Consider the following 26952-nt stretch of genomic DNA (forward strand, 5'->3'; position numbering starts at 1 on the left):
ACACCACGCCCTTCTCTCTGCATGTTTAGAAGCTAGTTTCTAATTTTATTTTCGTAGGAGCTGTCCCTGTGATGAATTCTCTTTTACCTCCACACCATTTACCACATGGACATATTGTGAAGTTTGTGTGAGAGAAAGCAAGTATTAGAATTTGTCTTGCAAGGAGCTATAAACACTTCCTGGAACAATCTAGGGTAGAAGGAAAAGGAAAGGAAGGTGGAAACAAAGCAGAAAGACAGCTAATGATGCTGGAGTCTCTCGCTGGGATTTGTGGTATCTCTTTTTGAAACTAAGTACAGAAAGTCAGAACTTGACTGATTGTTTCCTGATCACGGTTTGTTTTCAGTTTTGCTTTTTTCTTGCTCTCTCATCAGTTATTCCAGCCATTGCTATGTCATTTTCAGTTTCAGTAAGCATGCCTGTCTTGTTTCCATTTGCATTATTCATGCAAACGTTGATTGAACTGATGACCCCGAGTTATCAAGGAAACATTAGATACACCAGTAGATACATTTCTTAATTTTAGAAAAACATTACCGAGTGAAGGTTAAAATAACTCCTCTTCAATTTGTCATTTTAAAAAAACTTCTCCTAACATACAATACCTCATTGCCTAACAATGCCAGATAAATGAAGAATTCCTATGTATTCATGAATGCAGGCTAGTCTGTATATTTTTTGGCAGGTATGACCGTTACCGAGGGTAACGGCCTGGTTTGCCGGCCATGTCCTGTCTCCTAGATAGTTGTAGTTTCTGTTTTCTTTCAGTTGGTCCATTGGATATCAGAGGTGAATTTATAAAACTATACTTCCCTTTACACTTAGTTTTTTGTTTTGTTTTGTTTTACTTGAAGTATAGTTGATTGACAATGTTGTGTTTCAGGTGTACAGCCAAGTGATTCCGATATATGTATTTCTTCTTCAGATCCTTTTCCATTATAGGTTATTACAAGGTATTGAATATAGTTGCCTGTGCTATACAGCAGGACCTCGTAGTTATCTACTTTATACATAGTATACACTTACTTTGTGTGATCCACGCTGGTCAGACCACATGATTATTTTCACTTCTGATATAATTTTTTCAGGTCCAACCTCAGATCTTTGATAAGAAGATATTTTTTAGCATGTGTGTGCTCTAAATCCAACAGTAGTTATTAGAGATATGGTTTTGCATTAGGTATTCTTCACTTTTTTGTTCTCGGCCAACCAACTGAAAACTAGCATTTATTTTCTGGTTGGTTTGCTAGATGTTTATGACTATAATAAAAGTCTTACATTTTGTCTCATATCTTAAAACACAATCTGAATTAGCAGTGGATATTGTGCTATACATAGGGCCTGTGATATAAATATTGTATCTAATTTCAAAAACATATAGCCTAGAAGGGAACACGGACACCTAAGCAGCAATTATGGCAACTGCATTTGTTTACTAAGTGAAATAGCACTGAGATGGATAAAGTGCTAGCAAGCCTTGAAGAGGCAAATCAGCTTCAAAAATAGATGCGCAGTTCTTTAAAAATCTTTTTAACATTTTTCCATCTACATGTAGACTATAACTTAGCATAAAAACGGTACGGGTTTTATTTTAAGTAATGTAGCATTTTGACATCCTCATAATGAAATTAAATCCAGAAGGAGGTTTCTCTCCATGATCTCTTGAAATGGTCCTTGATCATCCACAATATTTCCCATCAACACAAAGGTGTTACCAAGGGCAGGAAACTCCAGCATTATTAAAGTTTCATAAAGCAAAGTCAATTTTAAGAATATAATGTCCCCAAACTGATAAAGGTCTTGACAGAAAATTTCAAGGGAAGCATAAATTATTTTTTGTTTGTCAGAGGGCAAAAATATTTAGGTTGAGTTAATGAATGGTAGAGTTTTTGAGTGGAGAGTGTCCTTAAAATATTATGTAGATCTGTACTGTCAACAGATGCTAGCCACATGGCATTATTTATATTTAAACAAATTTAAAAATAAGATTAAAAATTCAGTTCCTCAGTTGCATTTGCCATATTTCAAAGATGTTTATTAGCTCCATGTAGCTATTGAATACTGCATTGCATGGTACAGATATAGAATATTTTCATTATCACCAAAAATTCTATTGAGCAATACTAAAATTATACCCAGATATGCACAGAGAAGGCAACCAAGTCTCAAGGAAATAATATAACTTCCCCAAGATCACACAGCTGTGTTTTTAAAGAAAAAGAAAACGACACAAAGGAAATAGTAACAGAGGCATTAACGAAACCCAGTAAGTTTCTGGAGCAGTCAAAGTAGGGTTTAAAAGTGCATACTTAGCTGTTAGCAGGGTTGAAGCTCTTGATGGTTGGTAAGAGCTACCTGCCTGAATTTGGACATTAGCATTTTATGCAATGAATTAAAAGCAAAAAATCCTTTCAGCGAATGGCTGCCAGCTCCATAGTTTTAGCCACTGCCGTGCTTCCAGGTTATGTTTATCATTTTCATGTACAGGGCACCACTGTGAAATGTGACAGTTTATCTGACCCCAGAGAAATCAAGAAATCTTGTGGGGGTTATGGCTATATTTGAAAAGGTTGATTTTTAAATGCATCATGCAGACTGGCCCTGTTGTAAAAGCGATTCCTGCCATCAAATAATCAAAATGTAAACTCTCTTCTTACCTTGCAAAAGTCAAAGATAGTCCCTGCATCTTTATTATTTCGTTGAAATCCAAATATTGTTTTTCCATTCTCTAACTTGTTTTCCTCACAGTGTTATCAACTATTGCCAAGGAAGGAAAGGTTAGATTTATCAGTCAAAGTTTGCTAAAGGCCCCCTAGGTAACTGAACCCTCAGGAGAAACAATCATCATGTATTCTTTTTCTGTTGTTTCAGTATCTTCGTAAAGAGTCATTTCAATATGTTTGGTTCTGTAGCAGAGGTTCTGTGAAGTGCTTATCTTCCTCTGAGGTCCAGAAAGCCTGCGAGTCTGTGGGTAAAGATGGGTAAGGAGAGAGAGGGAAGGAGGCTAGAGAGAGGCTCAGTGCTGAGATAAGGACAGTGTTCTAAAGCCTCCCGGGGGTGAGGCTGGGGTGCACAAACACCCACGACTAATCTAGACAGAAACTGAATAATCAAGGGGACGACCAGTGTGAAGTCATGTGGTCACCTCTCCCTCTAGAAATAAACATTGCCCTCAGTAAGTCTCCCCCCTGCCCCAGAAGAGCATTAGGAAGGTCTGGAGAGGGGGATTATTGGCAGAAATGGGAAAAGCAGGTTGAAGGGATTAGCCTGGAGCAGAGAGCCCAAGAAACCCAAGCCAGTAGATGGAAGGCAGACTTTTCCTGGAAGTCTCCAAGCCCACGTCAAGTTCTGGGACCACCAAGTACAAGTCAAAGAGTGCTCATTAAACCCCTTTGGGCCCCCACGGGAGTGGAGGAAGACTGGACAGAGAGGGAGAAGGGGCCATTGAAGGTACAGTATTTACTATGGGATTTAACTCCTCAAAGGCCTCCCAGTAGCTTCAGATCTGCTCAAGAATCCTTCATGTCCTGCTGGTTTGCAGCGAGTGGCTCACAGCTTCAAGGCCTCCTCTGCCAGATGGAGAACTATTTCAAACATCCTGCCTCTATTTTGTACTCTAGCAATGCAGACCGGAAACCTGACCCCATTTTCAGGTTCTAAAGAGAAATTCTAAGTACCTGAAAGACTGAGGAACATGGTGGCTTTTATTTAAGATGTGGAGAGACAGAGCACATACCTGGACTTGGGCATGCAGCAGCACCGAATTGCACCAAGAGTTCCCTTTATTTTCTCTCGCATCTCTGTTCCTCCTTTTTTCTCTGCTGGATTAGCCATGGGGACTCCAAGTTCTTCATTGTGTGGTCCTGGTACCAAGATTCTCCTGGGAATTATAAAGCTATTCACCTGCTACATCGAGCACTTCTTATTTTTTCCCCAGCAACGTAAGTCATCCTTAAGAAGGGTCAGGGTGCTAGCTCTTAAATATATTTTAGTCATCCCTTTGTACATTAAATTCTCTTTCTTGGAGACTGCTCCTGACATGGTGTTCACCGTGCTCTCAGCTGGCCTCCTGAAGTTCTGCCCTGCCTTCCCCACCAGGTACAGTTCAGGAGCTGCCTACCTCAGGGTGATAGGTTATCTTCTAGTTGCTTTATTCCTTTCCCTTTTACATTTAGAGAGTATAATTGGAATACATAAACTTCTCTATGACCACAGCTTTATTTGCAACCCACAGGTTTTGTTATGGCATGTTTTCATTATCATTCAATTAATAAAATTCTAATTCCCATTGCAACTTTATCTTTGACCTACATAATGATCAGACGTATGTCTTTAATATCCAACTATTTGCTAGAATATTGGTTATATAGTTTTAAATTTCTTGCTTATTCAGAGTCTTGTTTTATAACCAGAATATAGTCAATTTTATAAATGTGCCATGTGCACCTAAAAATTTCTGCGGGATATATATATTCCATCATGGTTGGTGCAGTGTTTTATATAAATTTAGGCCAAAGTTTTAATGATGGTATTCAGATCTTGTATAATCTGCTGATTTATTGTTGTGGTTCTATGTTACTGATCTAGGTAATTCAGATTTTTCTATTTCTACTTAGATTTTTGGAATTTCCCTTCATATATTGCATTGAAGTTTAGATTTATAATATATTGCTTGTAAAGTAACAGTGGGTTTTATTATCCTGCATTATCGCCAGTGATACTTTTTGCTTTCAAATCTATGTTAACATTAAAAAATCTTCTTCAATTTTACTTATTGTTGTTATGACATAATTGTTGAATCCTTTCATTTTCAATCTGACTCTTGTCTCTTGTAGGTGGCATAGAATTAGGTTTTTTGTTTGTTTCAATAATCCTTGTCATTTGAGTATTTACAGTTAATGTATTTTCTTACAGATCGTTTACTCCTTGTTTACTATTTGTCCCACCTTGTTATGTTCCTTTTGCTCTTCTTTCTTCCTTTGAGATTTCTTCAAATTCCGTTTTGCCTTGTATTAGCTTGTTATTTTTATATAAGTAGCAGTTACACATGTACCATGACTTATTAGCTGTTTTACTGCTTCTCAGGCAATGCTGAAATCTTACATTTCTTTTACTATATTTTCCTCTTCCATTTGTTTTAATGCATTCTAATTTTTGATATATTTTATTATTACCCTTTTGTGTTGTTAGATTTTATTTAGGTTTATCCACTTATTTATCCTTTCTGTTATACATAATTCTTTATAAAGTCCTTATTTTCATCTGTGATAATCTTCCTTCTGCCTGCAGGTCTCCCTTTATAATTTAATTCAGTCAGTTCTGATGAGAAAATATTTTCTAAATTTTGTTTGTCTGCAAATTTCCTTATTGCATTTCTCCTTCCAAACAACAATTTCTCTGCCTCTAGAATTCCCAATGGGCAGCTCTTTTCTTTAGCACTTAAAAATGTTATTCCATTATTTTCTAGTATCCATTCAGTTTCGCTGAGAAGTAAACTGTAATCTTAATCCTATTGTTCCTTTGAAAGTAATCTCTCTCTTTTTCGTTGGGCTGCTTTTAAGATGTCATGTTTTTCTTTGCTGTTCATGAATTGTACTGTGGTGATCTTAGGTGTGGTTTTCTTTGTATTTGTTCTTGTTGCTTTTTTTTTAGTGCTTGTTGAATTTAAGGCTCCATATATTCCTTTTAGTTTTAGAGAACTCTCAGCTGTTAATATTTCTGAAATATTGTTTTCATCCCAATCTCTCTCTCCTTTTTTCTTTGGACTCCAGTTTACACATATGATAAAAATGTTTACTGTGGCCCATATGTCTCAAATGCGCTTATGTGTACTTTTTATTCTTTTCGTTTCCCGTGCTTTAGTCTTTATATTGTTACTACTCTATCTTCCAGTTCACTTACCTCTCTTTACCTGTGTCCAATCCACTACCGAGTTTTAAATTTCGTATAATTTTTAACTCTATCAGTTCAACTTCAATCAGTTTCTAGTTTCTAGTTGTCAAGTTAAATTCTTCACCTTGTCATCTATTTTCTTGACCTTGATAATATTTACCAAAATATGTATGAAATTTAATGTTTAGGTCATCTATGATTCTGATTCTGTTTTGTTTTTTATTCTAATTCTCCTTTTCTTGGTAGTCTTGGTGGTTCTTCAGTGAATACCAGACTTGGGATATGACAAGTTGTAGAGAATCTGAATGACATTACAGTTGCCCTTTGGACAACCTGGGTTTGAACTGCACAGATCCACTTATACATGGATTTTTTTTTCAATAAGTAATACAGTACTACATGAGCTGTGGTTGGTTGAATCCTCAGATTCAGAACCACAGATAAGAAGGGCCGACCATAAAGTTGTATGTGGATATTTGACTGCACAGGGAATCAGCGGCTCTAAATACTACATTGTTCCAGGCTCAACTGTATTTTCTTGAGGAGAGAATTTCCTATTCTTAGGTAGGGGAAGATCACCTCAGTCACCTGGACCAACTTCATACTCATTTTCCTTCTTTGTAAGGTTCAATGTAGATGTTGCATCAACCTTCCTAACACACAGACACACAGACAGACAGACAGACACACACACACACACACACACACACACACACACACACACACACACACACACACACACACACATGTAGAGACTTCCAGTGTCCTAATTCGTATCATTAGTTTTCCATTGGGCCACAAATCTTTCATAGGTTCTGAACCCCAATTTTGTCTCTTCAGCATTATGAGCCAACTAAGTCTTTGCTTTGACTTCAGTTAGCTTTTGTTTGACTTCTTAGCATCTTGTCTTGTCTACCTTTTATACATGGAAAATACTGCAAGGGAACACTGTTGCTGAATGCAGCTCCGTTCTCTGAATCTTTACTCTCTCTGTGATTTTGGTCCTTAAAATTCTAGCTGCCTTGTTATTTCTCACTTCCAACTCTGGTTTCCTTAGTCCTATGACATTGTCCTACGTTCTACTGGCTTTTCTACCTCTTAGGAGCCACGTTTGCTTTCTCAGACTTTTGCTCTTCATCAGTAGTTTCTAAATGACTGGGCTAGAAACGCATGTGCAGAATATTGTTCTCACTTCAGTGAGTTTCTTTCTCTATTTTACTTTTCTAGGTCATGGCTACCTCAGTAGCTTTCTAACGCTCACAGTCAAATGTTGCTTATGATTTATCTGGCCTTTCTAGTATGTTTTCCTAAGGTAAACTGATATAGTTGGAAACAGAAGTTTGTACCCACCATTTAAAAAATTCTGTTTTGTCTTTCTATGAATTCTCTTTTTGTCCCATCTTCTGTCACTTTTTCCTACCCAAAATTCCCATTCTCACAGATAGATTATTTTAAGATTAAAAATTATTATTAAGCTAATACGTTAATTTTGAAAGGAATTAATTTTGCTTTGAACAAGAACACAGATTGGTGAATGGAATATGGAAGATTCCTTAAGACCTTTTTCATCTCTAAGAGTAGTATCCAACCATCGGTACCATCATAAGTTTGTCAACTATGGAAGAAAGCAGTCTTTATAAAATCAGCACTTTTTTTCATTTTTTATTTTTTTGGGTGTCACCAGGACTTGCCTTAGACCACAACTCCTGGCAACACCAAATATAAATGAACCCTGTTACCCATGGGCGTTTACTTGGCTCTGCCACCCTAAGATTGGCCTCCTGGCTCCTTAACCCCAGGGGACTCTAAGCCCTGGGCCACATTCTTGAACCCAAGCCCCGCTCCTCTGTCAGTGGGCAGAATAGTCCTGATACCCCCTGGGACCAGGGACTGGGCACATGGCCCACATCTGCCACCACACGGGTCAGGGCGAGAGGGAAGAGGGACCTTGACATTCTCTTCTGGTTTCCCTCTGGGGCTTGGAGTCAGATCCAGCCAAAGACCCCACCCTTCCGTGTGGAGCTCCTGGCCCCTCATTTGCAGCGCCCAAAACCTGCCTCTGGGGAACCCCTCATTTTGCTCCTTTCTTTGGCTGAGGGTGCTCAGGAAGGAAGCACTGCTGAGACCCAGAATCCCAGGCCAGAAGATGCCCAACAAAGTAGGCTAGGCCAGCCCCAGGACATGATACCGGAACTCCCTCCTAAACAAGACTGAACTCATCACACAGATGGGGAAACTGAGGTCGAAGAGGGCAACGGCTTACTGGCGGAGCCTGGAGCAGAGTCTCTAATGGACACATTCCATGTTACCACCAAAACATGGGATTTCTAGAGTGCAGCTCAGCCCGTGCTGACCCCCCCTCTTAGCCTGGCCACCAAGGTCTCGCCTCCATAATCCCATCCCACGACACCCCCTTCCTGTGTCCCGCACAACAGCCGGATCAGACCCCTTGCCCTCAGGCTGTCGTTCACAGGGCTCCTTCTCCCCGAAGCTCCTTCTCCCACCTCTGCCTGCCCAAGTTCAACCAGCCTCTTTAGGGTCCGGCTCAATGCCAGCTCCTTCGTGAGCCACCCAGAGTCCTCATGCTCCTCTAACCTTCCGAGGTGCTTCCTCTACCCTCACACCCCGCGCTCTGTTGTCCACGTGAGCTGTGGTTACGGTGTGTGAGCTTCCTGAAGCCGCAGACCACCTCCCCTCTGGGCCCCAGCACCTGGCGCAGTACCCAGCACTCAGTAGGTGCTCAGTAAAATCTCCTCCTCATCTGATGCCCTGCCGTGTCCTACCGATAACTGACAATAATGCCTATTGTTTACCGAGCATATACCATAAGCCCGGCTCTGGTACTGTCTCCCATCCTCATGTGATGGACCCAGGTCACAGAGGTTGTGTGACTTTCCTGAGGTCACAGCTCTGGAACTGGAACCCCACTGGTTCTTGTGCCTAAATGAGTCTCCTTTCCTTCCCACTCACCTCTTCTAGGTCAGACCACCATCATTTCCTCACCCTGTCCTGTCACTAAAGACTTCCCATGACTCCTTGTGGCCCACTAGACAAAATCTAAACCCCTGAGCATGGCATCTAAACTCTGTGACATCTGGCTTCTTCCCTCTTTGCAGCTTCTCCTCTAGTCTCTGAGCATCACCTCAGTTTCCAGCCTACTGTACCTTGATTTACTTGTAGGCTCTGCACATGCTTTGCCCTCTGCCTAGAACATCCTTCCCCTACTTTTCCTCCTGTGAACTCCTACACATCTCTCAACATCCAAGATCAAGGGTTACCTTCCATTCTAGTCAGATGAGACAAGCAGCAAACGAATTGGACACAAAATTGAGAGCTCTACGAGGGAAGGACCTGTGTCATCATAGTATCCCCAATGCTTAACCCATAATCAGTGCTCAGTCAACATTTGTTGAATGAATAAATGAATACTCTCTATATTCTTGTTGACTAAACAGAGAAATGGCAAAAGAATACAAGGCCACAGTATGCAGGGCTGGAGGTGGAAGGGAAGAGACTGAGGCCAGGAAGGCCAAGGACGTGGTGGAGTACAGTGACAAGTACTTCAGGGGCTGCTCTGCAGCAGAGCCACGCTCTTGGCAGAGGGAGTGTTTGTGAGAGACAGAGGAAGGAAAGTGATGGTGTGAGGGAGGCTCTGAAAGTGTGTGTGTGCACGCACACGCGCATGTGAGAAGGCGGTGGGGATGTATGCGGGGGAGTGTGCGTGTGTGAGTGTGCTGCATTTGTGAATCAGTCTGTGAGAGCGGTGCTGAGGAAGTATGTGAAGGAGCGCGTGTACGTGGCTTGTGGGTCTGTGGCGGAGAGCCCGTGCGTTCTATTTGTGCATGGGGGTCTGCGTGAGAAGGCGAGGGTGTGGGCCACGAAGGCTGTGCTGGAGGTTGTGCATGTCTGCGGGGCGAGGGGGTGGGGACAGTGATTGAGAAAGACAACAAGGAGGGGACACCTGAGGGGGGTATGAGGGAGAAACCATAAGTGTGCGGGCGTGGAGGGTGTCGTGAGCACGTGCAGGAGGAGACGGTGTGACCGTGAGTGTGCACGACGCGGAGGGTAAGGTAGGATGTCAGGGCGCTGCTGAGGGTGTGGCTGCATGGCCTCGGCCACGGGCCGGGAGCCAGAGGTGGGGGCTGGCCCTGGGCCCAGGGTGGGGGGCTCTGACCAAGCAGAAGGTTCCTCAGCGTTCTCCCTGGAGCCACGGGCACCAGATCACCACGTCCCCAGGTAGAGAGGTCGAGCAGGAGGCCCAGATGTGTGTGTGCGCCTCACATTTTGTCCACAGCAAAACCTCTGGGCATTTATTTGTCTTTGTCTGTGTCCGGGTGTGCACGCCTGTGCTTGTGTGCGTGCTGCCGGCTGTGTGTCTGTGCCTGTCTTTGTCTCTGTATGTATCTGGGCCTTTGTCTCAGTGTGTGTGGCAGTTGGTCTAGGCTTGCCCACAAGACTGTGTCTGGGGTTGTGTGTGTCTATGTGTCTGTGCCTGTGGGGCACCGGGCGTCCTTGATCTGTGCATGTCTAGGTAGGGCTGCGAGCAGCCCCCTGGACCGCCTGTTTGTATCTCTGTCTGTGTGGCCTTAGTGTGAGTGGGAGAACGTTGTGCTTTGGAGACTGTGGATCTAGATCTCGGTGTATCTTTACACACTGTATCTCGGTGTGTGCTTGTGCATCTGCATGTGAGAGTCTGCCATGCGTTGTAGCATGGAAATGCTTATGTGTGTCTGTGGAAGGTGCCTTTGTGAGACCAAGGATCTCCGTGTGTCTCTGTGCCTCTGTGTGTGTATGTGTGTGTTGGGTGTGAGGGGTTTGTCACAGACTGGTGAGCAAGTTAATCTCAGACTCCGTGACACGTGGAATAAAATCACGCTCCCATAATGGAAGAGAACCAACTCTTCACCCTCTGCCCTGGGGGAGCCAGTGGGGGCCAGGGCCAGGCTTAGGCCCCTATGCAGGGCCCCCTGTGGCCTCAGCACCCTACCCCCGCCTCTCCTCTGCCACACCAGGCTCATTCTGCCTCCAGAGTGCCCCGGTGCCCACTGCTGGCTGGGCTAGGCTCCAGGACATGTGACGGAGCCTTAGAGGCCTGTCCTGGGCCCCCCAGCCCCACCCACTGCTGAGGAGGGCCCTGCCCCAGATGGGAGGGCAGGTGCAGGAAGGAATCTTTGGGCCCCTCCTCCTCCCGGAGGGGAGAGATGAGCTGCAGGCCCGACCTGGATCTTCCATCTCTCAGCAGCAAGATTCCTGGTGAGCAGGCTGCGAGGCTTGGCAGGGCGCCTGCCGGAGACCCGCCCTCACCCGCCAGGACGCCTGGGTCCCCAGGGCCGGGCAGCAGCGGGTTCCCTGGGGAGCTAGGAGGGCCCCAGAACTTCAGGCTACAGCTGCCCGGGACTATGGGAAAGCCAGACCCTTCCAGGCTCCCACCCCCAACCACAGACGGCTCCTCAGGCCCCCAGGCAAACCTCCACCCTTCTTCTGGCCTCTCCCCAGCCTCGGCCTTTGCTTCAGAAAACAGACCAGCCACCCAGCACCACCCACTCCCTACCTGAGCCTCAGCGCACACCCAGCCTGAGTTCAAGACCTCACCTCTGGGTTTGAGGGCTCTCAAGGCCAGGACTGTGCTGCTTATCTCAGAATGGGGCTTCTGAGGACAGGGCCATGTGTCCCGCAGCTGTGAAATCCCTCTTGGTCTTAGCACTCCTTCCTGACTGAGCAGTCAGGCACCAGGAGAGGATTTCAAACCCAAGGCTGGGGACACTGAGGCAGTGAAGCTCTCTGCCCTGCCTACCGTTATGAATCAGAGGCCAAATCCAGTAGTCTAGACACACAAGTTCTTAATTCTGTCCAGCGGCAGTGGCTGCAACTTGTTCTTCCCCATAGGGGGTGCAATTTCGGGGGGGGGGAGGCATCAGTTGGAGGGAGAGGGGAATGGGCAGGTGGACCCCCCTCAACCCTCAGACTTGGATGAGCAGCCGGAGAGCAGGTTTGGTAAGAGATTAAGGTCGAGGAGAAGAGAACCCAGACGCTCCAAGATTTATGACCCTAATTCTTCTCCCTTAAATTCCCCTCCAAGCCCCCCAGCCCTAGCCTGGTCCCTCCAGGGTCATGCTGTGGCCCCAGGCCAATGTCAAGGCCTTAACCCATCCATCAGCTGTTGCCAGGGAGTTTCCACCCCAATGGGTCCCAAAGGGAGGAGATCAACTGACACTACGGGCCCAGACTGACGGGGAAGGGGCATGGCCCTAAAGAGGTGGCCAACAGCCCCCTGCCCCCTCCCAGGATGTAGGGGCTCACAACCTCCAGGGCAGAAGCTAGGCTGGTGGGTGGGGTCCAGGAGGAGGTGACCTCCCAGCTCTGGCACCACTCCCAGCCCCGCCCTTCCAACAGGCCAGGAGACCTGGGATCCCACGGGGCCCTACAGCTTACAGGGTGTGTGGCCTTGGGCCCTTGCTGCTCCTCTCCAGGCCTCAGCCTCCCCACCACACAATGCAGGAAGTGGTCTGGATACCCCAGGCATCCCCCCTTCAGCTCCGCTCCCTCAGTGCTAAGCCCTGCCCTCTCTCCAGTCCAGGGGTGTCACCTAGAATCTGGGCCAGATGGGGTGAGGCTTTGGCAGTTAACTGGAGGAGCCCCTGAAGCCACCCAAGTCAGAGCTGAAGAACGTATGGTGCTCACTCCTCCACCGCACATCCATTTTCCAGAAGAGTGAAACTGAGGCCCTGAGAGAAGGTCGGGGTCTGCGCCAAGACCTGAGTGTTACTGGTGGGATGGTTAAGAGCACGGGCTCTGGGGACAGAAAGACTTAAGATTAAAATGTCAGCTGCAACAGAAACTTGTTACGTGAAGTCCCTTGCCTTCTCAGCCTCAGATTCCTCATCCATAAAATGGGCAATAGTGCCTCCCTCCTACGACTGCTGAGTTGAAATAAGAAAACGCATGTAAAGGGCTCGGCCAGTGTAGCAAACGCTTGGACAATGGTAACTATCATGACTGTGGGTAGTATTAACACAAAGCCAAGTGGCCGGGGGGAAGGGTAGGTGGGGCCCCGACCTGGCTCATCCTCCAGACCAGGAGGGCCAGCCAAATTCCTCAAAGCCCCCCAGCTGTCTCCCCTCTTCGTTAAAGGCCTCTCATTAGTGAGCCTGGGCACCTGCCCCCCCACACGTAATAAGCCTCATTAGTATCTTAGCCCCAAGCTCTGAGCCCAGAGTCTGTGCATGTGCACACGCGTGAGGGTGGGGGGCTGCGACAGGCCACCAGCCAGGAGACAGCATCCCCGCCAACCACACCCCCTGCCTGTCATCAGCAGGGCCCGTCACCACCCAGCTTGTCACCTGCCTGCCTCGCACCCGCACCACCTGTCACCCACCCAGCTCGTCACCCACCCAGCCCATCACCTGCACCACCTGTCACCCACCCAGCTCGTCACCCACCCAGCCCATCACCTGCACCACCTGTCACCCACCCAGCCTGTCACCGGAGCTGCCTGACAGGCCTCTGGGTGAGGGACAGGAGATGGGGAGGAGAAGACCACAGGGGTGTGGAGCTGGGGGCCCCAGAGACCCTGTAAGACCCCCACTTCAGCTCGGCATCCTGCAACATCGCCATGGCAACGTCTCAGCCGCAACCACTTTCCCAAACATCCCCCCCGCCCCCCAGGCCCTGCTCTTTAGCTGAGCTGAGGCTGAGAAGAGCCTTGACTGACAGCAGAATGGGACAGGAAGGAGCTGCTCATCAGCTGGCTGGCCTTGGCCATCCCTGCCCTCTCTGGACTTGGTTACTCCATCTGCAAAATGGAGGGGCTGGAACTGGGGAGGCCCCCGTACAGCGGGTCATCCCTTCCCAGCCTGGATTTGCTGAGCCAGTGGCCAGTTAACCTGTGAAGGCTGGTGGGGGCGGGGTACAAAAGGACAGGGGGTTCTGGGTTCTTCCACACTCCTTTGCCCTGGCCCAGCTCACACAGGCTGGGCCTCTGGCCCAAACTCACATAGCAAAAGAGGAGGAGCAGGCTGGAAGGCAGAGGGGCTCTGCCACAGGACTGCCAGCTGGAGATGATGCCACAGTGGGTGACCCAAGGCTGAGTGGGCCCCCACCTCCAAGCTGCATTATTTATAAAACCCAGAGCTCCTAGCCGAGCAACAGCTGCGGTGCCGCCCCTCCAGGGGGCACAGGCAGCGGTGGAAGGGTGGTGCCTCCCGGGGGGAGCCCCCTGGGGTCCCGGGCTCCCTCCACAGCTGGCTGGGGCAGGGGCTGAGGTGGGAAAGGGGCGGCTGCGCCATCCTTCCCCTCCCAGCCCCCTCTCCTCTCCTCTCCTCCAGGCAGGCAGCGATAGGATTACTTCTGCATGACTGCCCGCTCCACAAGGTTCCAGAGACCCTCCTGCCTGCAGCAATCTTTAAAATTCCTGTAGCCGGCCTCTCTCCCTTTCTCCCCACAGTGAATGCTCCAGCTTCTACCGCAGCGTGCCCGCGGCCGCCACCACCACCAGCGAGCTGGCCGGGGCCCCAGGTCCCCGGAGCCACAGGCAAAGGTAGACCCATCCTCGGGGTGTCCCTCGGAACCCTCTGAGGCCCAGGCCCTGGCCCATCCCCTCCGGCCCCTGGTGCCCGTCCAGCCCCACAGGGCAAGGCTCAAGCTGGGGTCGGGCCTGCCAGCTGCGCCAAGGAAGACCGGCACATACGTGCAAACACACCTGGTGGGTCCTGGCGTGCCTGGCCACATCCTCTGCTGCCAAAACCTGGATGTCCCCACCTCTGCTCTAACCGCCCCCTCCCTAACCTCACTAATCCTTGCTACCCCTGGGGTGGGCAGACACCTGGGCCAGGCCAGCGCCTGTGGCTCCCCAGGGCACAAGAAGCAGGCAAGAGATCGATCCACTGAATTTTTTAAGGCTCTAATGGAGCCTGCCTCCCCAGACTTGGGGCCTGGGACACAGGCGATCTCTCAGGGACCCCTCCCTCAGCATTGCAGTTGCTTCCTCTTTCAGCTCTAGGGGGTCGGGGCACCTTTCTAGGAGCCTTTCCCCCAACAAGAGAAGAGGCACGAGGGGCCCCTGGGAAAGAGATGGGATTGGGGGGCTGTGAGCAATACCCAGAGGCCCCCCCCAGTCTCCCCAGCCCTAATGCAGGCAGAAGCAGCTCAGCCTCTAAATCACTCCCCTCATGCTGCCCTCTGAGGCGGATTCTGTGCATCTGTAATTAGGGGGTGGAACAGATGGTGCAGATTCCATTTAAAATCATGCATCTAGTAAAGTAACCTTCACTGTTGGAACTGACTCCCAGGGAGACCAAGCCCCAAACCCGGGTCTGGGGGTGGGGTGGGGTGGGAGGGGAAGCATGTCAAGCCAGCACCTTCTCCATCTTTTTTTCCTGAAGCTCCAGACCCAATGTCCCCCTCAGGTGAGCCCAAGAAGAGGGGGATTTGGCAAGCACCTGAGAATGTGCAGGCTGGGGGTAAATCCCTCTGCCCAGACCCCCCCACCCCCACCCATACACGACAGAGTCAGGGCATGGCTGGGTACTCAGAGTTCTTGGCTGACACACCAGGATGACCAGGTGCCAAGAGCCCCCAAAGAGGCCCCAACCCCCCAAAGCCCAGGCCAGGGTGCCCAGAGCACAGGGTCTTGGGTGGGGCAGCTTTGAACCAGATGTACAGCCTCACTGTCCAGGAATGAAAGGCCTGGGGCAATGGGGGGGGTGGAGATGCCTCCCCAGGCAGAGGAGGCTCTGGGAAGTGGGGGAGGACCAGGCAGCCGAGAATGAGAGAGAGCACGGAAGAGTGGGCCAGTGTGTCTGCAAGGCTGAGGCTATCTGGGGGGAGTTTGGGGGAGGGAGGCTGGGGAGGACAAGGTGGGGTGGGGGAGCGGTGATGGAGAGCGCTGAGGAGGGAGGCTGTGCTGGAACGTGTGATGGTGGGAGTGCGGCTGCAGGGTGAGGTGTGGGCGCAGGGCGGAGCTGCTCTGAGGGGTGACTGGGCTGGGGCCCTGTGTGTCTGTGTATGAGTGCGGGACTGGTGTTTGGAGAGGGGTGGGGGCTGTCCCTGGGCCCTTGGATGGCTGAGGAAAGTACTGGAGCTGCAGCTTGCTGGGGAACACACAGAGGACTGCTTGTTTGCGGAGGTGCTGGGATCTGGGGGGGGTGTGTGCGTGTGTGGGATGCACATGCACGTGCACGGCCTGGAAGGTACGAGAAGCTGAGGGGACATTACTGTTCAAAGATGCACCGTGTCTGTGTGTTTGAGGTAAATGGTGTGGCTACAGGGGTGTCCTCCTCTGCGTGGGTGTTGAGGCGGTGTGTGTACGTGTATGTCGCGGGGAGAGTTTGGAAAGGTGTAGGGGGCTGTATCGGTGTGTCTGGGGACGTGATGAGCTGCAGCGGAGGGAAACGCTGGGGCCGTCGGGAGAGTCTGTGGGTGTCTGGTTAGGTGCTGGGACTCTGAGAACCTGGGTGTGTGGAAGGTATTAGGGCTACAGTAGGGTCCTGGGTGTATCTGGGGAGGTGCTGGGATTGGAGGAAGAGTTGATCTGTTTCAGGATGTGGTAGAAGCCTTGTGTGTGTGTTGGGGTGTCTGGGGGTATATTGGGGGTCATAAACATCTGGGTTTTGGTTAAGTACTAGGGCTGTAATATGTGTTTGGGTGGGTAGGCATGTGGTGGTTGTGTGTTTGGGGGCGTGCTGGGGCTGTGTGTTTAGGGGTGCTGGAGCTGAGAGTGGGGAAGTGGTTGTGTATTTAGGAGGTACAAGGGGCTGGAGTTGGGCCCCTGTGCCCAGACAGGTGATGGGGCTGCGGGGTGAGGGCGGGTGCCCCTCTGAGGAGGTGAAGGGCAGAGTCCTGGCCTTTGCTCGGGCCCACCTCGGGGCTGCCCGCTAGAGCCCCTCTGCCGGTGGTGCCCGCCCACCCCCAGACCCCACGTCCGGGTGTCGAGACAGGCAGTCCATCTGTCTCTTCCTGTGCCCAGGCCGAAGGAGCAGTGCCGCCTCCTCGCTCCCTGGGGGGGCGGCAGCAGATCCCAGCCCACCCATCTGCCTTCAGATGGTCGAGGCAGGAGCCTCCACAAAGCTGCCTGGGGGGCATCCCTGTGTTTGAAGAGGCACGGGCTGGGGGGTGGGGGGAACTGCACAGCAAACAGTCCTCGTGGAGGCTCCTTTGAAAACCACTGACGCCAGGAGAGACCAAGAGGGAGGACAGGGGCGGGTTTGTCTGTCCTCGTACGTCGTGTGGGTCAGCGCCCAACTGTGTGCCTTGGAGCCCCTTCGCATGTGTTCATGCCGGTGGCCTCTGTTCACGCAGCATCCTTGCCTTGGAAAACAGCCCTCCAACCCAGGCTACGAGCTCACAGCCTCACACAGCTACCCCCTCATCCATGCACCCTGCCTACACTACACTCACACGCAAACATCTCCCACACCTTCACATCTGCAGAACACTGCACCCTGGTACACATGCCCCTCAGCCCCAGAGTCCCAGTCCTTCACATGTGTACGCCCATGACACACACCCGCACACTGCAAAGCCAGGTACAGCCACATGCACCTGTCACATATGCATGCCTCCACACAGACATACCCGACAAGTAGCTGTCACACCCACACCCACACACTCCACACACCTTGGGGAGTGGATCTCCCTGTCACACCCATATCCCACCTCATATGCACTCAGTCTCTCTCATACACATTGTAACAGACACTCACCATCCCTTATACCTGTACATACGCGCACATGTTTGTACACGTGCATACACACTCTCACCAGCTCTCAGCTCTTTCACACCAGCCAGTTTCTCTGTGTCCAGGCCAGGCCCTGCAGGAAGGCTGCCACCCGCTGAAAGTGTCTCCTGCCTCCCTGCCCTGCCAGCTAGGTCAGAGTGGGGGGCATACCCCCCCACCATGGCTCCCTGGGAACCCTGATCTTCCCCTCCAGAGAGAAAGAGTCCTCTCTCTGCTCTGGGGTGTCTGCCACTGTTGTGTGAGAGTGTGACTGTGTATGTGTGTGTATCAACATGTTCTGAGAAGCCACGATGAGGCCTGTGTGTCACTGCCTGTATGGGTAAGAAAGCATAGGGACAGGTTCACCGGTTATGTTTGTGAGATTCAAGATGAGTGTGAGAGCAGAGACATGTATGCCACAAAATGTGTATTTGTGAGTGTGTGTGAGGCCAGGCCCCTGTGGACAGGCGTGAGTATGGGGGGGTGCACTTACACAAGGAGACACACAGTGAGTGTGAGTGGGGAGTGAGTGGGAAGTATTCTGGGATATTTTCTGAGACAAGGGGTATGTACATTTGCGAGTAGGGGTCAGGGCTAGGAGAGGCACCCTCCGCAACTCCCTCCCCCTACAAAGAGATCAGGGGAAAGGGGTCTCTGGGATCTGGGGGGAGTGTGTGTGTGTGTGTGTGTGTGTGTGTCTTCCTCTCTCTTTCTCCCTGACCTCTTTAGCAGCTGGAAACTGAGCCGGGGGTGGAAGGAATGGAGACTTGGCTGGCCTGGGGGTATGGGGAGGGAAGCAGGAGAAAACACCTTCCAGATTCTCATCAAATCCTTGTTTGTGGTTTGTAGCCTTCAGTCTCTCCTCTCTCTTTCTCTCAGTCTGGGTTTCCCCCTTTCTTTGTCTCTTCCTGCCCCTCCCTCTCTCCCCCGTATCTCTCCTTCTCCCATCTCAGTCACCTTGTCTCCCCCCCTTGGATCTCCCTGTCTCCAAGTCTCTGTCTCTGCCTGTCTGTTACTCTCTCCCCAGGCCCTTCCATTTTTCTGACTCCTGTCTCTGCCAGCACCTCTGTATGTCCGTCTCTCCCAGTCCTGGTCCATCTGTCTGTCTCTCTCCGTCTGCCTGTGCGTGGGTGTCTCTGTCCATCTGCTCCGCCACCCATCTGTCTGGTTGTCTGTGCTAGTCCTTCTAAGGGTGCCCACTCGCTCACCAAGACACCCTCCCCCAGGTCAGCAAAGGCCTCTCCTGGCTCAGGGGGCGGGGAGGGGGTGCAGAGCTGCAGCTTCTGGAAGCTTCAGTAGCAGCTGGCTGAGCTGGGAGTTCGGGGCCAGCCAGCTGCAGAAGCGGCCCCTCCCCTGGGCTCCCAAGCCAAGGACCCCAGAGCAGAGAGAGGAGAAAGCAGGGCCTCACTGCAGCTGAGTCTGTGTGTGCGCACGTAGGGGGAGGCAGGGGGCCTCACTATGCCTTCACTTCACCGTTCCCCCCAAAGCCAGGCCCTGTAGGAGAGGAAGCTTCAGTGCCCACCTCCCTCATCCCCTCACCAATGGAAGAGATGCTGGGGATCCAGGAGGGAAGGACTGGGGGATGCCAGGCCTTGGACGAAGCCATAGCTTCCTGTCAGATGGGTGGGAGGGGGGCTCCTTCCCTCCTCCCTCCCAGGCAGTCCCTGGGGATCCCTCCAGTGCTGGTCCCAGCTCCGGACATGAGGGGCCCCATAGGCAGTTCTCACCAGCTCCCACAGGGACCATTCCTACCTCCCAGCTGCCCCAGAGCCTCTGACCCACAGGGATAAGGCGGAGGGGGGTGGATCACAAGGGTGTCTCCTCCCTCCCCAAATGGAGGTTGGCTCTGGACATCTGGAGTTCGTGGCCCTGTCTACGCCCTGGCCATCCTGAGAGGCCCCAGGCAGTCCACCTACCATTGCCAGCCCGGCACCACACACACACACACACACACACACACACTGCACCCCAGCACTCGTGGCCCACCACCGCCACTCCCTGGCCCAGCAACTCTGAGGGCTGAAAGGAGCCCTACCGCGGAGACCTGCACCCTACACTGACTGGTGGCAGCCTCCAGCAGGGCCCCCGGCACAAAGCCAGCAGCTGGAGAAAGTACCCCCCAACACTTCCCAGGAGGCTCTGTTCCTCCCTAAGAAGAGCTCACAGTCCAAATCCCACAATAGATGGGGAAACTGAGGAAGGGATGGGATGACACAGTCAGTCATTCTTCCTGAGACCCTGGGGTGGGATCATAAATGAGGAATAGGGAATGAAAAGGACGCCGCAGGGGCAGAATCTGGCTCCTTCCTGACCTGCCACGGGCAAAGTCCATGTTGGCTGCACAGCCCTGCACAGCCCTACCGCTGGGCCAGGGCCAGGGGCTGGCTCCCTCCCTCTAGAGCTCTCCTTGCCCCTGGCTGGGCCCCCTCCCTCTCCTCACTTCTGAGCAGCCCTCCCTACCCTCTCCCTCCCAGCTCTGGCTCGCTCATCCTCAGCTCTTGGAAGCCTGACTCACTGTTTCCCCTCCTCTCTCCCCTCCCTCCCTCTCTCCCGGCAGCGGCGCCTCCCCCTCCCCTGGGGGGGCTCTGGCCACAAGGGTGCCCGCCTGCTCCTCTCCTCAGGCTCTGGCCCCCTCCGCACCCAGGAGGCCCCCTGCAGCTGTTCCAGCTCTCTAACTACAGAGAGGTGGACGGAAAGAGCCTAGGTCCCAGGCAAGCAAGGGGAGGGGGCCCCTCTAGACTGGATTTCCTCCTGTCAAACAAGGTGGGGGGCATCCAACCGGATGACACCCCTGGTGTCTCTAACAGTCCTAATGTTCCCCGCTTTTAAAAGCCCGGTGCCTCCTGACAGAGCGCCCACAACCTGTGGGGTGCTGTACCTGCCTCAGGCTCCGCCCCCAGGTCCAAAGAAGAGGTCGGCTCTCTTCCCAGACATTTGGGGAGTGGGGAGACGCTGCCCTGGGGCAGGAGCATTAGTCAAGTGACCCCTGGAATCCCCCTGTCTCCCCGTTCTCCCTCCTCCTGTGGGAGAGCTTCCTTCTCTCTCTCTCCCACCTGTCCTCCTCCCTTTTCCCAGAGACGTTTGCTTGTCTCTCCTTCAGATACTATCCTAGCAGCAATTGATCTTGGGTGAGAGGCTCTCAGTGCCCGTTCATTTTGGGCTGTGGGGTGGGGAGTGGCACATGCCTAGGCCTTCTTGGTCCCCTGGATGCCATCTCCAGGGGCTGTGATCCTGGCTCTTCTCCTTGACCGTTTTCTCTCTCACCCCCTCATCACTGGCTTCTGTCACCATCTTTTCCTCTTTCCACCTCAAGTTGGGCTCTCTGGGTCTCTTTCCTCCCCACCTCCCCCTGCTCTCTCCCTGGGGGGCCCATCTGCTGACATTAGCAACAATGTTACTGTTGCTCCCCCCCTTCAGTTCCCAGCTCCACCCATCCTGGCTTCCCCCTCCCCGGCTCTGTCCCAAGAGACCCAGGGGACCCAGAGGCAGAGCTGGGCTCCATCCCATAATGGTGAGTCTGCTTGACCTCACTAATCACACCAGAAGTGCCTGGGCATCTGGTATGAAGGCATGGCACCCTGTGGTCTTGGGTGGCTGGCCTGAGGCACAGAGCTCTGTATTCCACAAACCAAAAAAAAAAAGAAGTTGACTTGGGGTGGGGCAGAGCAGAGAAGAGGGGAAGTGAGGGGGATCAGGTTTGCCTGGAGGAAGCCCCTGTCCAATGGGGAACAGAGGCAAGAGGAGGTAGTGGCTCGAGCCAGCGCTCCAGGCTGATTGAGAACAAGCAATGTCCCTCTGGGGCTCTGCCGGTCCAGATCAGCCCCCCCTAAAAAAAAGGTCTTCTGCCAGGGACAGTTTGCCCTCCAAGCCTCCAGCACAGCCACACCAAGCAGGTAAAGATCCCGCGTCTCTGTCTCTTAATCTCCTGTAGAATCCAAATCCATCCTCCCTACAGTACACCTCCACTTAGCTCAGCAGGGGGTTCCATAAGCCTCCCTGCCCCAATCTAACCAGGTGGAATGGGAGGGGACAAAGCCCCCCAGCTCCCAAGCCCCCTCACCAAAGGCCCCATCAAGGGCTGGGGAGCAATGCAAAACAATCCTGGAACCCACGCACCTTCAAACCGAGAAGCAACCCTGTCCATCCACAGCACCTGGGGGTGCTGGGGCTCCCTGCCCCCACGACCCTGTTCCAGACCCCCCAGCCCAGCAACCATAATAAACAGCAAGCTCTTTTTCTTTATGACACCAAATTCCTCCAAGCCGAACAGCTCCTTCCATCACTACCTCAGCCATAGATCACATTAAAAACTCACAGAGGGCAACTTAAACACATCACATTTGTTTCTCTCTATATTATTTCAATAGTAACGGCATTAAAAATGGATTTTACTGCAGAAAATAAATATCAACACGTGGGCCGGGAGCCCAGGCAGGGGGAGAGAGCCCACCAGGAGAAGGTCCCTGAGGGCTTGGGCACAGCTTAGGCACTGACCAAGGAGGTGGCTCAGAGGACAGACTACACCTGGGGTGGGGTGGGGTGTGGGGGGAATGCCTGGGCAGGGGGCAATGCCCGCCCACCTGGGCACCTGCCCCAATGCCAGACCAAGAGGGACAAGAGTCACTGGTTTGAACTGGTCCCCCAAAGCTCATGCCCTCACTGATCTTTGCAACCTCTGGAGGGTAGGAGCTCTGGGGCAAGAAGTTCACTAGTCTCTAGAGGTTATTCCAACTATTGACACAGCAGAAGAAAAAAATGAATTCAACTTACTATCCAGTTTGATTTTCCATTACTATAAAAATATACATCTGCTCAAAGGAGGGAGATGGCAAGCTGCAGGCACATGCCACCTGGGGGGTCCCCCTGCAGCTCACCACCACAACCCAGCCTGCCCCTCCAGGCGGCAGGGGTGGGGGCTGTGTGTGGGTGGGGGACGGACCAACTGGTAATCTGTCACCTACAGCCCCAGCTCACACAGCTACACACACCGGACCACACGGAACAGGAACAAGCCAACAATAGAAACACCCCAAATGCTCCTGGCAGGACTCTGCCCAGGCCCGGGGGCATGCCCCCGCCCCGCCGGCGGCAGCAGCGGACGAAATGTGGCCACCCTGACCCGGAGGCAAACTTGTCCTCACACCCTGAGCTCTGCCCAGGGAACTGGGGCCAAGTCCCGCCTGACACCAACTGGTCCGGCGGGAAACGCCTGCCCAGCCAGACAGGCACAGGCCCCCCAAGGGTCCCTCCTTGTGCTCAGGGGCCAGGCTGGTGCAGCCTGGCCCTACCTCCCAGGGTGACGCCTGGGCCCAAATTCAGCTGGCCCTGCCAGTCAGCCACTGGAGCAGAACGGAGGGCACCAGGCTCAGCCCCGCCCAGCCCCAGGGCCCCCAAGCTAGGAGGGAGGGGGGACTCCCCACCCCTCCACATCTGGCCCTGGCCCCCAGGGTCTGCGGTAGAGAATTCCCGCCCCCGCTTCTCTCTCTCTCCCTCCTCCCTCTCAGTGCCCGCTGCCCGTCTCAGGGACGGCCCCAGCTCCCGCCTCCGGCCAGCAAGGCCCACATCCTTCCTCCCTCAGCTGGCCCCTTCGCCTGGCAGGAGGCTGGGGGGTCAGGCTGCTGGGGAACCCCTCCAGCTCCCATCAGTCTTCATCCCCAGCCCCCAAACTCTGGGTTGCTGTCCCTTTTCCTGTAGAACAGGAAACAAGGTTATTTCCTAGACTCAGAGCCAGCCCTCTGCCCCTCTGGCTCTGCCTGGGGACCAGGACCCAGCAGGGGAATGTGCCCTTAGCCAGAAAGCAGAGGGATTCTGCAATTCACCCCCAGCTACCGGCCCAGGGGGCTGACAGCTGTCACTCAGCACCCCACCCCCTGGGGAAGAGGGGGCCGATTCAATCAGAGCCTCAGAGGAAACGCATTGATAGGCGATTATTTATTTATGCAAAAGTGAGCCGACTTTGTTCACCAGGTAACCGGGCACGCGGCCCAACCCCTACGGCCCTGGCCGCCCCCAAATCCCTCCTCCGCCCCACACCCGCTCCGGGTCATTAGGTCCCCGCCTCTCAACTCCCAGAGCACCAGCAGAACCTTGGGATTTGGGGGTTGAAGGGGAAGGGCTCCTCCCTCCGCAGTCTCCCCCTTTCCCAGGGCCGTTCCTAAAATCCAGCCTTGTTCTCCGGTCCCACGGTCCCCCCCTTCACCCACCCCCGCCACACACTCAGCAAGCTGGAGAGCAAATTGCAGTTTTAAATCCAAAGACGGAAGGAGGGGGAAGGAGGAGGGGGCGCGCGGCAGCGCTGGGCGCGCACCTCGTCCCCGAGCCGGGGGAGCCGCGGGGCGGCCAGGAAACCCGGGAACACCCCCTCCCCGCGCCCCCTTCTCGTCCACCTCCCCCTCCCCCTTCCCAGCGCTGCCTGCCAGGCTTCGAGCCGAGCCCAGCCGAGCCTCGGGCCCCGGTGGAAACAAAGACCGATAGCACCGCGGGCACCGCAGCCACGGGGTCCGGCGGACCGGACCCGGGCGCGCGGAGGGGGCGCAGAGCACCCCCGGTGCGCTGCACAAAAGAGCCCGGCCGGCCGGTCCCCAGCGGGGGTCTAGGGCTGGGGAGGAGGCGCCACTCACCGGAGTGCTGGGCTGCCGGCTCCGTTGGTCCGAGCCAGGCAAGGGGCTTTGCGGGGCGTCTGTCTTCCGACCGCGGCAGCGACGCGGGCGCTCGGCAGCTTCGCCGCTCACCCTAAAATCGAGATCATATTTCCCTTTGAGTCCTAACACTATGATAATATAATCTCAGTTATGGTATAAAGCAGGTAACTGATTTGAGAAGGGTACTGAGTTTGAGGACATATTGACTGATTCATTCTACAAACACTTTACTAAGCGACTATGCTAAGGGCCTGGGATCCCATGAAACAAAATGCCAGCAGAAGTGAATCTCTTTAATGAAACAAAGTATGTGGAAGACAAATCATTAAATGCTTACTTACAGTAAAGCATGCAATGTATCCTGAAATAGGATATATAAATGACTATACGTCCAGGGCTTGCCCCAAGAGCAAGTCTTCTCTAAATGGATTCTTTTCTTTTCTCTTTCTTTACCTTGTCTTCCCCACTTATACCTCTACTCTCTGCTTCAGTGAAAGATATTTCTCCTTTCCACTTCTAGCTGAAAAAAAAAAACAAGTCTCAGGTGTCAATTTACTATGTAACTGTGGGTCCCTCTCTGTATTACAAAACAAGACTCAGGGGCCAGTGAGTCCTGATATCATGATCTCCAAAAGGGTCACAAGGGATCTCTGAAAATTTCAATAGTTTTAGTGTCTTTTCTACATCTTTTCCAATGATTCAGGTATGGAGGTTTCTATATCTTGGGCCTAGAATTCCTTCTACTGAGTGGTGAGTCAATGTGGTTTTAGTGCTTATATCCTATAAGTTCTTTTAATTAGTGTCTTATAGCCTCCCAAAGTGTTTATATATATATATATGACTGGCCACCATTTAAAATGAAAAAAATAATTTACATTGCTACTTATCCTCATTGAGTTGCCCATTTAAGAAGCAGAACTGCACTGTCAGAGTATCCACTTTAGTAATACCTTAGCCATAGTATTTTAACATATATAGTAGTTCTCAATATTTACAGTGTATTGGAAGCACCATAGTAGTCAGGGTACTCCAGAGAAACAGAACCAATAGGAGATACATAATAAATATAATGTAATGTATGTAATTGCTTTAACATATGTAATAGGTATTAAACATACTAAATATTAAATACATTGTATATTAAATATAAGCTGGAAACTAGGAAATCCAGGGGTGTAGTTTTCAGAACTGACGTAAGCCACAGTCAGAGGGCAGGGGATCAGATCAAACACTCAGGCAGAGAGAGCAAATTCTCCTTTCCTCTGACTTTTTATTCTTTTGGGGCCCTCAAGAGATTGGATGAGGCCCACCTACACTGGGGAGGGAAATCTGCTTTACTCCATCTACCAATTCAAATGCTAATCTCATCTGGGAACAGACCCACCCAGAAATAATGTTTAGCAAAATATCTGTGTATCTCAGCATATAGTTGAATTGACACTTAAATATTAACCATTACATTCTGCAAACCTTAAAATATACCAATGCCTCAGTCCAACCCCCAGAAATTCATATTTAATTGGTATAAATTACAGGCTGGGCTTTAAGATTATCAAAAGCTCCCCAGGAGATTTTAATGAATCACCAAAAGTTAAGAACCATTAACATCATAGAACATTTCTTTCTTGATGAGAAATCAAAATGCTTCTCACTTTTAGCGTTGATGCCCTGGGAGAGATATTATCTACCTCTGTAAGGTGCCTTCAGAGTATCCCACTGTACCCCATGTAGTCAGGATTTACAAACAGGCCACTGCAAACATGTGCCTCCAAGTCTGGTCAAAGTCAATCCAAATATTTTTCCCCAATATGGTAGTAGATGGGTAGAATTTCTTTTATGATCACCACGTTGTATGGTAGGCATAATTATTCCCATGTAGAGGGTGAACTGAGATTCATAGAAAAATAGGGGTGCATATTGCCACAAAGCTAGCAAATGTAAAAAATTAGGAAAAGGTCAAGTTTTCTGATCCGAGTTAAATAAGTAGTAGGTATCCTTATTTTATTTATTCCACAGATACTACTGTCAGGGGTGAGTAGAATAAAAGCAAATGAATAAAAATGTAGTCAGCCTATGAACGAGAAGATTAGCTAGCATCCTTCACACAAAAGACCTGATACGTATTCGGCCACTAGAGAGGTTTAGTCAGCTGTATTTACAGTCCCATAAATGGAAAGAAGCATCATGACAAAAGGAAATTCTATGAATCCAGGAAAAAACACATCAAATTAAATAAATAATTCACAGGCAGAACAAAGATTACAGAGTTGGCTCTGATAACAAAGTATCTAAAATAAGTGGTGATGTGTTTTCCAACCACACAGGCTGCCAGTCCAGGTGCAAAGGAAAATAAATAAAACTATTATAGATCTAGTAAGAGTTAAACAGACGATAAAAACCAACAATGGCGATGAATTTTAAGTTGGTGATTCTTTGAACAATCTTCAAAAGATTTCATTTGCTCTGTTAACGCAATGTCAAGTCCATTTTAGAAATAAAAGAACATTTTTCTGCTTGCTAGAGTTTAGACATAAATCCTCAAACTGTATTAAATCAAGATGCCTCTAGAATCATAGCGCTAAAGATCATCAAGGATTATTAAAGAACTATAGTCACTCCCTCATTTTACAGGTGAGAAAACCAAGGTAGTAAATGACTGTGTGATGGCCTTAAAGTCCACATGATTCCCATCAGTGGCCAAAACA

General features: G+C 51.0%; 2 protein-coding genes across 2 annotated transcripts in view; both read right to left on the reverse strand.

The window, feature by feature from the left end:
• Window positions 1-13506, reverse strand: part of LOC307184912 (ferritin light chain-like) — a gene marked incomplete at its 5' end in the record, with an annotated part of 41778 nt that extends 28272 nt beyond the window's left edge. Inside the window, 2 exon segments of the mRNA XM_079918666.1 lie at window positions 11013-11249; window positions 13376-13506. Coding sequence (XP_079774792.1) covers window positions 11013-11249; window positions 13376-13506 — 368 coding nt within the window.
• Window positions 1-26952, reverse strand: part of LOC307185050 (uncharacterized protein) — a 266990-nt gene that overhangs the window by 136447 nt on the left and 103591 nt on the right. The window lies entirely within an intron of this gene.

The sequence above is a fragment of the Stenella coeruleoalba genome (genome assembly GCF_951394435.1).
Source record: "Stenella coeruleoalba genome assembly, chromosome: 3".
In the NCBI taxonomy this organism is placed as follows: domain Eukaryota; kingdom Metazoa; phylum Chordata; class Mammalia; order Artiodactyla; family Delphinidae; genus Stenella; species Stenella coeruleoalba.